At 39.9% G+C, this 15,830-nt stretch overlaps 1 protein-coding gene across 6 annotated transcripts in view; it reads left to right on the top strand.

Moving 5' to 3' along the window:
• Positions 1 to 15,830, top strand: part of BRD1 (bromodomain containing 1) — a 113,777-nt gene that overhangs the window by 92,537 nt on the left and 5,410 nt on the right. For all 6 annotated transcript variants that reach the window (XM_005286087.4, XM_042844383.2, XM_005286088.5 and 3 more), the window contains 3 exons: positions 532 to 659; positions 11,940 to 12,049; positions 13,488 to 13,642. In XM_005286087.4, coding sequence (XP_005286144.1) covers positions 532 to 659; positions 11,940 to 12,049; positions 13,488 to 13,642 — 393 coding nt within the window. The remainder of the gene's footprint in view (positions 1 to 531; positions 660 to 11,939; positions 12,050 to 13,487; positions 13,643 to 15,830) is intronic.

The following is a 15,830-nucleotide window of genomic DNA, read 5'->3' as shown; positions in this document are numbered from 1 at the left end:
AAAATGCAGGAGTGTGCAAAATTTATCCATGGGAAAATACCTATAGTTCTGTGATGTTTCTGAACATCACTTTTTGGGAGCATGGAGGAGAAGGAATTCTTATTATCTAGTTAAATTTTCTTTTGTTTATCAATACAAGTTGAATCAATCAATTTGTACGTGTTGTCTGGCTATACTGAAAGAAAACACTTGATGTGGTTTTAATCAGGCTGCAACTTTATTATTAGATGTTGAGGACTACCCGGCAGATAAAAGCATACAGTACAGGTAACTCCATGATCATTCAATATGTACCCTGAAGGCTTCTGCCAGCCCCCTTCCATCCAGGTCCCCCAGCCAACCCATTGCTGGGAACTTACCATCCCCACTTAAGGTGGGTGCGGTCATTCTGTGAAATGCAGTAGAATTTACTACTCACCTTTAGGTAACTGTAGTGACATATGAGTACTATATCTTAAATTCCAAACATTTTGATGGAGGAGAGTGAGCATTGTAGTTTTCCAGTAACATTTAATATTTATATCTCTGCAGTTTTAGCTTGCCAAAGTGTGGTAAAGGCAAACCAGCGCTTATACGAAGACACACCTTGGAAGACCGAAGTGAGTTGATATCATGCATTGAAAATGGAAACTACGCAAAAGCAGCAAGAATTGCAGCTGGTAACTATAATAATTGTATTCTTAAAGTACACTGTTGTAAGTGTGTGTTTTGCCAAGCTACTTAGGGCCAGATTCTGACATCCTTATTTGCATTATATAGTATCTTACTCAACAAGTAACCTGCTGATTTCACTGGCACTGTTCCTAAAGTCAGGGTGTAAGAGTCTGACCCATAGAAACTTACTAATTTTGTTTTGGAATATTTAACTTTTAAATGTGTTTTTAAACGAAACTAGGAATAACAGCTGATCAAATTTGGTCTTGCTTTATTCATGCAGGTAGTCTCTTTGAAGTAAATAAGGTTACTCAAGTAATGCAAGCAGAATTTGGTTCCAAATCTTATCTACAATTGTATTCCATCATCAGGCATATTAAATATTCAATGTATAATTAAAGAATTAATGTCTTCATCTGTCTCTCTTTGATGTGCTTATTTTTATATAAACTTGTGTTATGGTGAAAACCACATAAATAAGGGAAGTGAAAGGACAGAATTGTAACACAAGCTCTAAGTAATGTTCCATTACTTTAATTATTAGATTGGAGGACTTAATGGCATTTGCTATACTTGATGGCAGAGGGTATTTCACATGTATTAGAGCTCTACAGATTTATATATTCAACAGATTCATGCAGAATAAAATAACTCAGCAGTCTGAGGAAATAATAGGTCTGGTGATGGCATAAACATCTAACAGGTATAATAGGTTGTGAAAAATGGATGGATCATTTTTTATTCATCAGTTTCCTTATTTTTCATGTTATTACATGGCTTATCCTTTCCTTCCCATCTCTTCCTCCCTCAACCCCATAGCTTCTCTACTTCAACAGCTACTAGCGGGCAGTTTTACATTTAGTTTTTTCATTTTGAGTTGTTTTTCACTTGCCCTCCTCCCTTCACACCCAGCTCTTAGTTGTGTGTTGCTTGCTCCTCCTCCTCCTGTCTCTGTTCTAATGTGCTGGTGAGCTGTGCTGAAATAACTCTGAGGCAAATGCCGTTTAATAGAGCCAGAGGAAATACTGAATTGGTATTTATTGCTGCATTTTTTCTGACATGAGGTGATTTCAGCATCCTTTACCAATCAATGTCTTTGGTGCCTTATGGAAGCTAGATAGAGAGGGAGATGTAGTGAAATGTCCTGTTTCCATCCAATGAACTACAACAAAAGTTAACTCTGAGGCCATGGTTTGACTACCAACTGTATGCTACAGTTCAATACAAAACATGTTAAAACATAATTTTTATTATTTAAGGTTTTCAAAAGTGACCAGCGATTTTGGGGTGTCTCAATTTTTGGGCAAAATTGTGATGCCTTCCTGGTCCTGATTTTTCAGAAGGTTTGTGCTCAGCTTTTTCTGAAAATGGGACACCTTTAAGGCATCTCAAGTTGGGCATCCAGTGTCACTTGTGAAAATGCTGACCTAAATGCACAAAATAGAAATGATGGCTCCCACAGAAACTTTAATGGAGGCAAAGTGCATTCACTCTATTTTTTTTAATAGCTTATGCTGTTTTAACAGCTTCAGAACTGCCTAGAGTACGTAGTACATGGAGTAAAATGAACCTCAAGTGCTACCTCAAAACCCCCAGTACAGCATTTTGAAATGCTGAAATTCTAGTGGAATGTCTTTTTACATTGATCTATATGTTTAATCGTAATAAAAAGTAATGTATTTCTGTGTACGCATACAACACACACACACAGATGATGGAAGTAGATAATGGACACAATTAAAGTACATTCTCATTCTAGAGATTTTACCAAGTCTAGTAGTAAAGTAAAGGGAATACCTTTGAAATCTTTACTCTTTCTAAAATCAAAATAAACTTTAAGTGTAACCTCTGCTTGAATGTAGAATTCCAATGCACTCTATTTATAAGAATCACCGATGTAAGAATCAACTGCATACAGTGATCAAAACCACTGGGACAAAATCATCCTATACTAACCTACACTCCGCTTGTAAGAATCAGTGGCTTATAAGAATCAAATAATCTGCAATGGGTGTGATTCTTATAAAAGGAGTGCACTGTATATATATTATGGAGGGCACTAATCATGGCTCTGTAGTTAAGGTTGTGTTGAGTTTTGCACTTTTATTTATATATTATGCACAAACTATGCTAAGAGAACATTATTAAGTTGCCAAGTAAAGTTAGGAAATGCCAGAATTAAGACCACTTGTGCAACCTTAATTTGACCCCTTGTGTCTGCGGTCTTTAATGACATGTTCACTTACTATTTTTTTCACACAACTCCTGCCTCGTTCAATGGACAGGACAGATAGCACTAAATTAATGAGCGGCTAGTCAATATTTTATTTTTTCTCATTATTCAGTGTGTGGCCTCATGCCTTATTCACTGCAGCATATTCAAACCCTGCTCTGAAGACAGAATTTCTCATTTCCTCAAGGGCTTTTCTGTGTCACTCATCACAGTACTATGAGTTCTTCACAAGCATTGAATAAATATATTTTCACCAGACCCCTCTGAGGTAAGAGGATGGTGTCATCCACATTTTATAGATGGGAAGCTGAGGAACAGAAAGATTAAGGGCAAGTATCCACTTATTTTGAGTGGCCAATTTGAGATGTCTAGGTATGATTTTTCATAGTACTTAGCATTATTTAGCACTTTATATGCTGAAAGCACTGCTCTTACTTCAGTTGCAGCTGAGAGTGCTCATTACTTCTGCAAATCAGGCCCCAAGGTATCAGGTTAGGCACCCAGAAAATGAAAAGTTGGGTTTAAGTGACTTGCGCAGCATCACATAGGAACTGCAGAGGCAAGGATGGAATCCCATTCTCTAGGGAAGCATTTAACTGTCTTAACCATCCTTTCTCTTCTTTGTAGTCCTCTGCCTCATTCACTAAACGCCTTTCCATCTGCAGAAAGAGGGAGACCCTGGCACACATCTGCATAGACTGCATCAAGTTGTAGCCCCTCTTCCAGATCGTGTAGAACCTCTTACTGAGGCTCTGGCTGCACTTCTCCCTGCACCTCCTGATCCTGGGACACCTGTCCATGGCCCCACAAAGTTGCAGGACCTCCTCATCAGACTCCTCCTGTTGCTGGCTAAGACACCATACCAGGAGGAGGAAGTTGGACAGGGGACTATTCTATTTCCTTTCCCTTGTTCTGTCACGCCTCCAAGCAGAGTTCCTCTGGCTGTTGTCCACTGACTCCTCAGATGCCTTTGAGGAGCATTGGGTACTGTCAGGTGTGCTCTGCCCAGTGTTCCTTTCCATTACCTGATTTTTGCCCTGTGATTTTCACACTCATCCCTAGGCCCATTATTTTCCCAGAACCACAGTAGATGCACCACCTAACTGTTGCAACAAATGAGGCAGAGGTTCTACATACAACAGCCTCCTTTGCTACACAAACCTGATTCATACCCAGAACAGATCCATCCTGTGCACTGAATAAGGTGGAAAAAATAGTTTGTGATCATGTTAATTAAAGCCTATACCATGCATGCTCCCACAAGGGCTGATTTCAAGTTGCACAGGCAATCTTAATTCTTGGATTTCCAAGCTTTTGCCTGACTTTGCATTCTTAATAATGCTCTCTTAACATTGTTTTATGTGTGTGTAATGTCCTAGGTTTTTAAAAAGCAAACTGAGAAATTCCATCATGTGGCATCATATTTATATCCACATTGTTCATCAGCAGGATTGGAATCTTAAGATCCATCACCCGGTCCGCTGCCACTTGAGCTAACGGAGTAACTGATTGCAACAGTGTGTTTTCCTTTATGTGGACCCACACTAGAGGGGGGATGGGACATACTTTGCCAGTGGATTTCATAGTTACTTGGTGACAGCAGAGGAATGGTGAGACTCTGGAATCTTGGGTTCCATTCCAGGCTGTGGAGGGCTGTGTGCTCTAGTGAACACACTCTTTAGCCCATTCTCACAAACTTGACCCCTTCTACTCCATCTCCTCCAGCCTCTCCCCACTCATAGTTCCTTTTCCCAGTCCCATTTTCTTTGCCTACCCAGTCCCAGTTTCCACTCCTCTAGCTTTTCATCCCAGTCCCAATCTCCTTGCTCAGCTAATCCCAGTTCCTACTCTCCTATCCCAACTCCTTGTCCCCATCTCCTTGCTCAGACAGTCTAATCCCCCCACTTCCTGGCTCCTCATCTGATTTATCGCTCCCTTCTCTCTGTCTCACCACCATCACCACACTGGCTTCGAGTCCTCGTCTCCCTCCCCAAGTTTCTCATCCAGTCTTAGTCTTCCCCAATTGGCTCCTTGTCCTTGCCTTCCAACACCCATCCTCAAATTCCTAGTCCCAGTCCCTCCCCAGCCATTCCTCCAAATTCAGCTTTTTGGCCCCTCTGCATTCGAATCATTCAGCTTCCTCCGCGCTGCCTGGGTGCCACAGGGAAGTCACTGAGAGCACGGGCGAGAGTCAGGTCTGCACTAAGAGCTGAGAGAGGTTCAAGCATGCTTAGTGAGTACTTACTCTAAGGAGATTTTAGCTGCTTAAATTAAAGTCTCTACTGAGCATATGCAAACTGTGTTTTTTTTTTCCAGAGGCTTGTAACTTGGCTAAATGTGGGTGGATTTTCACTGGGATGGCAAAAGGCACACCAAAGCCGCCTCCTGTCAAATTTCAAGTCCTTGCTCCACAGTAATAGAGCTTTTCAAAGAAAAGGTCACCAAGAATTTTTTAACATTAGCAAAACTATGCATTTTTCCCTAGCCTTTTTGTCTCAGAAATGGCTAAACCGTTTTAGCTGAAACTTTCCAAAAAAATTTAGCCTAAGGAAGATATGCAGCATGTAGAATTTCAGCCCAGTCGGTTAAAGCGCAGCTGCAGTCAAAAAACAAAACAAAAAAACCCAAACTGAACAATGTTAGGAACCATTAGGAAAGGGATCGATAAATAAGACAGAAAATATAATACCACCTCTATATAAGTCCACATGTTGAATATTACTTGCAGATCTGGTAGTCCCAGCTCAAAAAAGATGTTTTGGAATTGGAAAAGATACAGAGAAGGGCAACAAAAATGATTAGGGGTATGGAACAGCTTCCGGGTGAGGAGAGATTAAAAAGACTGGGACTTTTCAGCTTGGAAAAAAGACAACTAAGGAGGGGTATGATAGAGGTCTATAAAATCTTGACTGTTATAGAGAAAGTGATTAAGGAAATGCTGTTTCTCCTTCACGTAACACAAGAACTAGGGGACACCCAATGAAATTAATAGGCAGCAGGTATAAAACAAAAGGAAGTACTTCTTCACACAACACGGTCAACTGTGGAACTCTTTGCCAGGGGATGTTGTGAAGGCCAAAACTATAACAGGGTTAAAAAAGGAAATAGATAAATTCATGGAGGATAGGTCCATCAATGGTTCTTAGCCAGGATGATTAGGGATGCAACACTGTGTGAGTGTCCCTAGCTTCTTGCCAGAAGCTGGGAGATGACAGCGGGTTGGGATCACTTGATGATTACCTGTTCTGTTCATTCCCTCTGAAGCACTTGGCATTGGCCACTGTCGGAAGACAGGATCCTGGGCTAGATGAACAATCGGTCTGACCCAGTATGGCTGTTCTTATGTTCTTAAGTTTGGCAAAGTTCTAATGAACTGAAAATAGGGTCTTATAATGGGAAGTGTCGAGCAACCTTAATAATAGGTGGTGCCACCAGCCCTACCTAGAACATGCAAATGGTTTGTGAATATGTAGTATATAATATTTTAAAATTAACCTCCAAATTCATTATTAATGAGTTGGTTTTTCAACTTCACAAAACTTGAATTCCTCATTTAGGACTGTGCAGATACCAAGTTTGAGATACCAGCTTTGATTTATAACTTCAACCATAGCTGTAGGACCCTTCAAACTCTCTATATTTTTTTCATTTCATAGGAGTATTTTTTTTTAAATCTTTTGATGACAGATTTCAGATTTTCTAGTAGTGTAAGGTGCCATGACTACTAGCACAACAGGAATAAATGCAGTTTCTCTTCTAGTCTGGGATAATCAGAATTTTCTCTTGTGGTAAGAGAAAATTACTGACCGTGCATTTTTATATAGCATCCCAATCACCAAACTAGGTAAGTGCTTATTAAAGGAAGTATTATCCATGAGACTTCACTGTTGGTCACATGTCCTGAGAATTCTCTTTGAGGGAGACTTGCCACATTCCACATGCATGCAACAAGAGCATATACACCTTTTTAGCTTTAAATCATGATTTCCTTTTCTTTTATGTTGACTTTGCAGCTGAGAGAAATGTAAGTTTCTTTACTGTTTTCCCTGTGTTAGCTTACTCTGAATAAAGATCCTGTACTGTTCTTGACATAAGTTTAATAGATTTAGTTCTGTGTAACTTTTAAGTGATCTATAAAATATTTCCAGATTTTGTCTAAAAGATACATTATGTATAAGTATATATTTAAATGTATCTGCATTATTTGGGATCCTAATGAAGCTCAAGATGGAATTAAGAGAAGGGAGCAATAGAGAATGTACCTAAACCAGTTTATCTGTCGATCATGCTGGAAATGACTGTTGACAATTTTGTTAGATTTGAAATCTTGCCAAAACTATTGGCTTGGAATTAGCACAACTCTTTCCATAATGTTCTTGTATATTTTCTTTCCTTAACCAAGCTCTTAAAAGGGTAGTTTGTGATATCACCAGAACCCTAAGACATATGTCTATCCTTATTGTTCTCTTGTCACTTATGTATTGAAAAACATTGTATGGTTTTGATAAAGAAAGTGTTACGTTTGTATAAAATTTTCTTAATACTACTTTTTCTCGTTTCTCAAAAAAATCTACAAAAGTTACATGTGAAGAAAATAAATGAGAAGATTTTTTTTCTTTTCCCCCAAGGCTGAATGGTTTAGTCTTAAAAAGTAGAATTGTGCCATCAAGAATAAATCAGTATAATGCAATCCTGAATTATGATGAAAGGCCTGAACCAAAGCCCTTTGAAGTCAATGGTGAGACTCCCATTGACTTCAGTGGGCTTTGGATCAGGCCCTTAAAACGGCTGGGAAGACTGTCTTGGGTTCTGCTTTTTTTGCTTATGATTTATTACAGTATGAACATATTTCACAGTTGTGTTCTTTGAGCTTTAAAACTTCTGACATCTTTGCCATGAGTAGGTGGCATGCAGATTTTTATCAGTAGGGCCAGTGTTTACAAATTTGAGTGCCAAAAGTTAGTTACCCAAATAAGTGGCCTAATTTTTTTGGAAGTACTGAGTCCCCACACCTCTGAAAATGAAGAATAATGGATTTAGATGCCCACATTTGAAAATTTTGTCCAAGAAAACTATTACAACTTTTCTATGCTAAAAGTATATATTATTCTCTGATTTTCTACGGTATCTCCTGGGTACTTCTAGTGTTCAGAAAATAAACCACCATCCTTAGGAATTTTACAACAACCTTCTTGATCTGCACTGGCTGGGAAACATGTTCTTGTTATCGTTTTCACTGGAAGCATTACCCATTTCAAATCTGAAGAATGTATTTTTCCTTCACATGTCAAAAAATTCTTTTATTCAGTATGGCCCTATTACTTGAAAATTGAAAATGACTGTAATATCTCACAGGTTTTTTTTTTTTTTTTTTTTTTTTTTTTTTTTTTTTTTTTTTTTTTTTTTTTTTTTTTTTGGTGCTCTTGCCAGAGTTTCATCTGTTACAACAATCGGGGTCTCAGCTATCCCTGGAGCTCTGAGCCTCTTAATTTCCTTCTAGTTCTCTGAGCCCCATCCTACTTTCCCACATAAGAGATAAGAGGAATCTTTGTCCCTCGCTCCCCATTCTCTGTTCCCACCTTCATCCCTGTAGATCTTTATAGGGGCCACATCTTCTCGACTGCCTTATGTCCTACAGTCAGTTTGTCTTTTCCTTCCTTCCAGTGGTGGTTACCAGGGAGGAGGAGGGGAACTGAGAGAACAGATGGAGGTAGCTTTATTCAGCCTCAGATGCCTACTTTGCTGTCTGCTGTGGAGAAATAAGCACTGAAGCAACTTTATACTGTCCTGTAGCCTGTTCTGGGCTTTGGTGGTAGAGAAAGGAGCTTTGACAGCTGCCCCAGGGAAAGGCAAAATAGAGACAGAGAGGATCAATGGAGGATGAAAAGAGCTGAGGAGAAGAACAGCAGAGAGGATCTACTCCCGAGTTTGCTCTGTTGCTAATCAAAGGCTGCTATGCCATGTAAATGGCAGAACAGTGGTCATAAGTCATCAAATGCCAACCATGCTTCTCATTAAATCCACCCCTATTGGAACATACCTGAGATTTGAAGATCCAAAGTTGTAAATCACAATAGCCACTAACTTGCTGGGTGACATTAGGCAAGTAATTATGGCCAAGATTTTGAGAAGTAACCAGTGATTTTGGGTGCCCAATTTAAAACAAGCTAAAGAGGTCTGATTACACTGCTCTCCAGCAAAAATGCTTCTGAAATAAATGTAGTCAAACTTTACTAATTCTGGGTCACTGAGAACGAAAATGATGCTTAAAATTGTTGATTGGCTCTAGTTTTCAAGATATGCTATTGGGTCAGTATATACAACCCTTGACTTGGGGATGGCAGAGGATAAGTGAGTTATAAAGGGAAGGGGTCTCAATTTAAACCGGAAATGACTAAAATACATCTCTGACTGGATCTATGAATAAATCTATGACTGGGTTTGGACAGTACTTGCTTTTTGGCAAAACAATGAATGATGCAATCTGAAGCTGGTATTGCGTCATACATGATATGAATTGCATCATGTTATTCCTAGAAGTCATGGATGATGCAATCATAACGAAGCTTACATCACTCTGCTGAACAAATTGCCCTAGATCAGCTCTAGAAATCATACAGTGTCATGCTCTCTTATTTGTCAGTGTTTGATTTTGCAAAGGAACACATTTCTGTTTAGCCAAAGTGACCAGAGATGCCTCGTACTTGTGTGAACAGTGCAGATAACTTCTGCTAAGTTTGTGGTGAAGTGACTTTTGCATCACAAAAGCACAGTATAACCATTATGGTTAAGAAAGCCTATCACCTTTATTTTGGCTGCAAAATTGGTGATCAGGACAAGAGGTGGGCCCCACACATATGCTGCAACACTTGTGCAAGAAATCTTCGCCAGTGGTTGAACAGGAAAAGGAAATCTATGCCTTTTGCAGTGCCAATGATTTGGAGAGAGCCAACAGAGCATACCATCAATTGTTACTTCTGCATGGTGCCTCCAGTTGGGAAAGGTGTGTCAAAGAAGAAAAAGTGGACTGTGCATTATCCAAACATTCCATCAGCTATACGCCCAGTACCCCACGGAGAAGGAAGGACTGCCGGTTCCTGATGCACCAGAATCATTCTCACTTGAGGAAGAGGATGAAACTTCTGGTCCTGAACCATCAGTGTCACAGGACCCATTTTTTTTCCCATCCTCCTCCTCTGAATAACACCTCATAACACAAGGTGAACTGAATGACCTTGTCAGGGATTTGGAACTACCCAAGAGTAAGGCAGAGCTGTTGGGCTCCAGACTACAGCGTACAGTGGAATCTCCTGGCAGGTGATGTTAGGGTTTCCATGTTCCGTGACTGTCAAAAGGATCTTGTCCCATTCTTCTTCATGGAAGGTGATCTTGTAGCCTGCAACAACATCGATGGTGTGATGACAGCCCTCAACATCGTTCACGATCCAGATGAGTGGAGACTGTTCATTGATTCATCGAAGACGAGTCTTAAAGCTGTTTTACTGCATAATGGCAATTTTTTGCCATCAATTCCAGTTGGTCATGCAGTCCATATGAAGGAAACATGAACCAACTTTTGAGGTGCATAAACTATGACCAACATCAGTGGCAGCTTTGTGGCAATTTGAAGGTTGTTGCTCTCTTGCTTGGTGTGCAGACTGAATACACAAAGTACTGCTGTTTTCTCTGCGAATTGGATGGTCGTGCAAGAGATTCCCACTACATCAAGAAAGATTGGCCACTCCGACAGTCATTGGAGCCTGGGAGGAAAAGTGTTCAGCATCCACCACTTGTTGAATCAAGGAAGATTTTGTTACCACCCTTACACATCAAGCTGGGTCTGATGAAGAACTTTGTCAAGGCCATTGACAAAACACAAGCAGCTTTCAGGTACCTCCGTGGAAAATTTCCAAGGTTAAGTGAAGCTAAGATAAAGGAAGGTGTCTTTGTTGGTCCTCAGATTCGTGAACTTCTTCAAGATGATGCATTTGACCATGCACTGCGTGGCAAGGAAAAGCCGGCATGGAAAGCCTTCCAGTTAGTGGCAATAAATTTTCTCGGAAACAACAAGGCAGACAACTACAGGTTGTTGGTGGAAAACCTCCTCAAGGCATACAAAAGCCTTGGTTGCAACATGTCACTAAAGAAACATTTTTTGCACTCTCATCTAGATCTTTTTTTCCGCCGAACTGCGAAGCAGTGAGCGACTAGCACGGCGCGATTTCACCAGGACATTGCAACAATGGAGAAACGCTATCAGGGCAAATGGAGCCCATCAATGCTTGCAGACTATTGCTGGACAGTGACAAGAGATGCTCCATTTAATGAATACAAAAGACAAGCCAAGAAGCGCCGAGTAGACACTGAATAAGACTAAACTATGTACATAATAGTTTTTTGCCTTTTGTTTCATAATAAATTTTATTTATATAACCCTTTTGCTGATTTTTAAAGTGTTACATAAAAGGACAGGTGAAATATTATCATGTAAAGCAAACATAAACACATGAAAAGACCTAGGTTTACAATTTATTATTAAAACTCTACTACTATCTACACAATATACACAGACATAAAATGTAAAAACTTAAATATCTTAGAAACAGTAGCCAATCAGTTGTTTTAATGGTCATATTTGAATTCAGCACATCAAAATACATAATAAATAGCACATTTTATCTCTGAAGCAGACGACTTCTCAAAAATTGTAGACCAGTGTTATCAGAACGTGCTGAGCACCCACCTTCTGAAAACATGGTCCTTTAAGACAGTGAGGCACCTATAATCTAGTCACTCTTGAAAATCTTGGCCTTTATCCTTCTGCGTTTTAGTTAATCCATCTGTAAAATACTAGCATACCTCACCAAAATGTTGTGGGTCTTATGATTTTAGTGTACTTTGATATCCTTGGATGAAAGATGCTGTGTGGGTGCAGAGTATTAGTAATAATAATTATAGGGGCTGATAAAATGTCCCATAGAGAAGAGTTGCAGGGGGGTAACCCAAGCTCCGAATCTTTACACTACTGATGTTTTATTGTGATTTTTCTTAGAAGTTGGACATAGCAGTATGTGGATTTCAACGGATTCTGCAACATCTGTTCTTGAGCCTCTGAAAGTAGTGTGGGCCAAATGCAGTGGATATCCCTCCTATCCAGCACTGGTGAGTGTACAGCATACCACCAGTATTACACTGAAACTTATTTCACTGTTTCCAAAGTCTGTACATAAATGGACCCATAAGATCTAATGCAGAGTTGAGCAAAAGTGAATTTTCACTTTACCTTACTTATAGTATTTTCCATGAACCTTCAGTATACAGAGTTTGTACAATAGCAGACAATGACATCGTGGGCTGATAGTGAGCCACCATAAATGCATCCTATAGGATTCAGAATACCTGTCTTGTAAGCAAAATAGAACAGCATGTTTTGTACAAGAGAATAGGCAAATTACAATAAACAGGCTGAGTTTCTATCAGTACAGGAACTGTATGCTGTCGTCTGCTGCAAAACAAGTGTAAGAAAATTCTATTTCTGTAGCTCTTTTGGCTTATACAAAAACAAAACAAAACAGGATCTGCATAACAGTTAATTCCAGTAAATTAACAACTTTAGATGGATAATACACAGAGAAAATACTATTTCGTGCAATGACTAGTCAGCCTCTGGTGTTCAGTATTATGAGAAATTGTTCAAATACTGTGGCTAGACTTTTAAAGTAGGGTAGATAATCTTATGGCTGTTAATAGTAGGTACACACTAGAAAATGGTAACTAACTCTCCTGATTCCTTGTGTTTGCTGAGCACCTCCAGGGGCTAGGAAGGAATTTCTCCCTCAATCTCCATGTTCAGCATTGCAGAATTAACTAGTTGCATATTGGGTGGATTTTTGCCTTCCTCTGAAGCATCAAGCATTGATCATTAAATAAAGGCAGAGAACTAGACTTGAAGACAGATAGGCTGATCGGGCATCATAAACCAATAGCCAAGGTTTTCAAATGCAGCTACTGATTTTTGAGCTAAGTTTGTCTCAGTTTTAGGGTGCCCAATCTGAGACATCTTTAAAATGGCCTAATTTTCAGAAATTGTCAAATCACCCACATTCTGAAAATCAGTCCTCCTTTTAGGTGTCTAAGTTTGACACCAAAACTTGATACATGAAATATCACTAATTGCTTTTAAAAATCTTGGCCTATGTTTCTAAACTTATTTGTGAATTTGTCAATTGTATTTTAGTGTTCTGAATTTGTGATCTCCAAGGGCTTTTCTACGTGCAGCATGGCACCAGTTAAGATATGATTTAAACTGGTTTAATTAAACGAAGTTTAAAATGCATTGAGGACATTCTTATTTTGCTTTAAACCAGGTTTATTTCAGTTTAACTTAAACTGCTTAGGAACAGATATAAGCTAAACCAAAATAAGATTGTTTAATTAAATCAGTACAAGTTTGTGTAGACAAGGCCTAAGTTTATACACATTGTCTGTTTGATTTGTATAGTATTTTCTCATTAAATACATTCATAATAAAGAAACCTTTAACTATTAGTGAACACAGATTTTAAAAAATTAGGAATTGTTCTTTTTTTCCATTTTGTAGATTATTGACCCTAAGATGCCTCGTGTTGCCGGTCATCACAATGGTGTTACAATACCAGTGCCACCTCTAGATGTATTGAAAATTGGAGAACAAATGCAGACCAAATCTGATGAGAGGCTTTTCTTAGTTTTGTTTTTTGACAATAAAAGAAGTTGGTATGTATAGTTATTTAATCAAATGTAAGAAACATCTAGTTTAATGCACTGATTTATAATCCAAAGTAATAAGCCATATTTTAGTTTTAAAAGAAAGTTGAAACACCATTCTCTCCCCATATATAAACTGTAATGTGTGTTTAGCATTTCTGAATATGATGTTGGAACCAGACATCTTGCTAAAAGACACTTATTTACTGCCAATTTGGAACAACAACATGACTATAAACTAGATATTATCCTTCCTTAGTACAGGTTTGGTATCAGAACAATCATTGTTTTGATATTGGCATATTAAAATTCTTCCTTTGATTGCAAAACCTGTTTAGAGGATGATAAAGTCTACATTTCTGTGTATATCTATCTCTTCATCTGAAATATCTGACTTTATTTGAGTGATGGTCCTTACTGTTTTCCACTGAGGGTTACGTGCATGCACTCAGAGCCAGAGCTTTTCAAAGTAGTATTGGTTGGTGGTCCAGTCAGGCGCCCTTGTATTCCCTCGTAGTTTTGCCTGAGGCGATAAAGGGCAGGGTGGACCGGCCACGTCTCCAGTTCCTTCTGACTGCTGCATGATCCAAGTTGTAGCTTCCACTGACCTGTCATTCTTAGTGACAGATTTTTAATTTTTTTTATACAAAAAATGTTCTTATTTTTGTTCATAGTTAAGATTTTATTGTTTTTTGTTGTACTTTGGTAATTTCCATCAGTTTTTATAATTGAGGACTTGGGACGCTTTTTCCTGCCAAACATTCCCAACCCTCGTGTCTGGGTACTGGATTATGCCAAAGATGCCAGGATTCCAAGTCTGTGCTTCCTGCCCTCACTCCTTTTCCATCAGTAGTGAACACCAATGCTGTTTGTACTGGTTGGGGGAAGTCCACAATGCCTCCAGATAAAGTATCTGTCTCTCTTTCCTTGCCCATACATGGGAAGGCCAAGCTCTCCTCCTCAAGAAGCACCTCATGGAGGTAGCCATGGTCCCCAAGTTGGATCCTGGCTGGGGAATCTCCCTTACATCGGCAGAGCCCTCCCCCAACTGCAGAGCCTCCTTCCAGATACGCTGGTACCAGTGCTACCGACCCTGTGATTTGTTGGTCCAGAGACAGGTGCCTTTACCGGTTCCGATCCCATCAATAAACCAGATACCATTGACTCCAGGGAGAAGCGGAAGCGCTTCCGGCCCTCACAAACTGCTCGCCCTGGAAAGAGCGAGGTCTATGTGTGTTCAGGTGCACTCACCTGTGCAAAGGGCTCCATCTCCTGCGCTACATCTACCTCTTGCTGGCCATGCCTCTCTAACGCATTCCGTTCTAGTGGCTCCATCAGCACCGCCATTCATGCAAAAGTCCAACTCATCTGAATCCAAGAACCCGGAAGTTCAGCACAGTCCACCACTTCCACGGAAACAAGACTGCCAGAGGGTTCCAGCGGCTCCGTGACAGTTTCCTCCTTTGCCTTACCCAAGAAGCTGATATCCGGCTCCTTGAGCACAAGTATAACAGCAGTATCAACCGGATTGGTCATATTAGAGCTCATGGCCCCAGTATTTGCATTTGAAGCAGTCTCAGCTTGGGAGAACTCCTGTTTCACCAACCCATCCTTCATCCAGTAGACATTCGGAAATGGGGTTAGATGATGCTCCAATCAGCCCGGGTCTGATGGTACAAGCAGATCCAGAGAGATTCCCTTCTGTATCATCGACATCTTTCTGTCCATCAGATGACTATCATCATTTTCAAGAACTACTATGTAGAATAGAATGCTCTCGGTATCCCATTGGAAGAGGTGCAGGACAGTCAGCAGTTGCTACTAGGCATTTTGCATGCATCAGCACCAGAACAATGATGCCATTCTTCAGCTGGCATGCAGCGGGTGGCATACCCCAGCCACATGTGCACTGACTCTTAAAGGGGCCTGTCAAGGCTGTATCCCCACTTTGAACTTTAGGGTACAAATGTAGGGGCCTGCATGAAAACTTCGAAGCTTAACTACCAGCTTAGCTCTGGTCCACTGCCACCATTTCAATGGATTCCCTCCCTGGGAAGCCTTGAAAAACCTTCACCAATTCCCTGGTGAATACAGATCCAAACCCCTTGGATCTAAAACAAGGAGAAATTAACCATTCCCCTCCTTCCTCTCACCAACTCCTGGTGAATCAAGATCCAAACCCCTTGGATCTTAAAAC

This window comes from Chrysemys picta, chromosome 1 (assembly GCF_011386835.1).
Source record: "Chrysemys picta bellii isolate R12L10 chromosome 1, ASM1138683v2, whole genome shotgun sequence".
In the NCBI taxonomy this organism is placed as follows: domain Eukaryota; kingdom Metazoa; phylum Chordata; order Testudines; family Emydidae; genus Chrysemys; species Chrysemys picta.
This window is presented reverse-complemented; position numbering and strand designations above follow the sequence as displayed.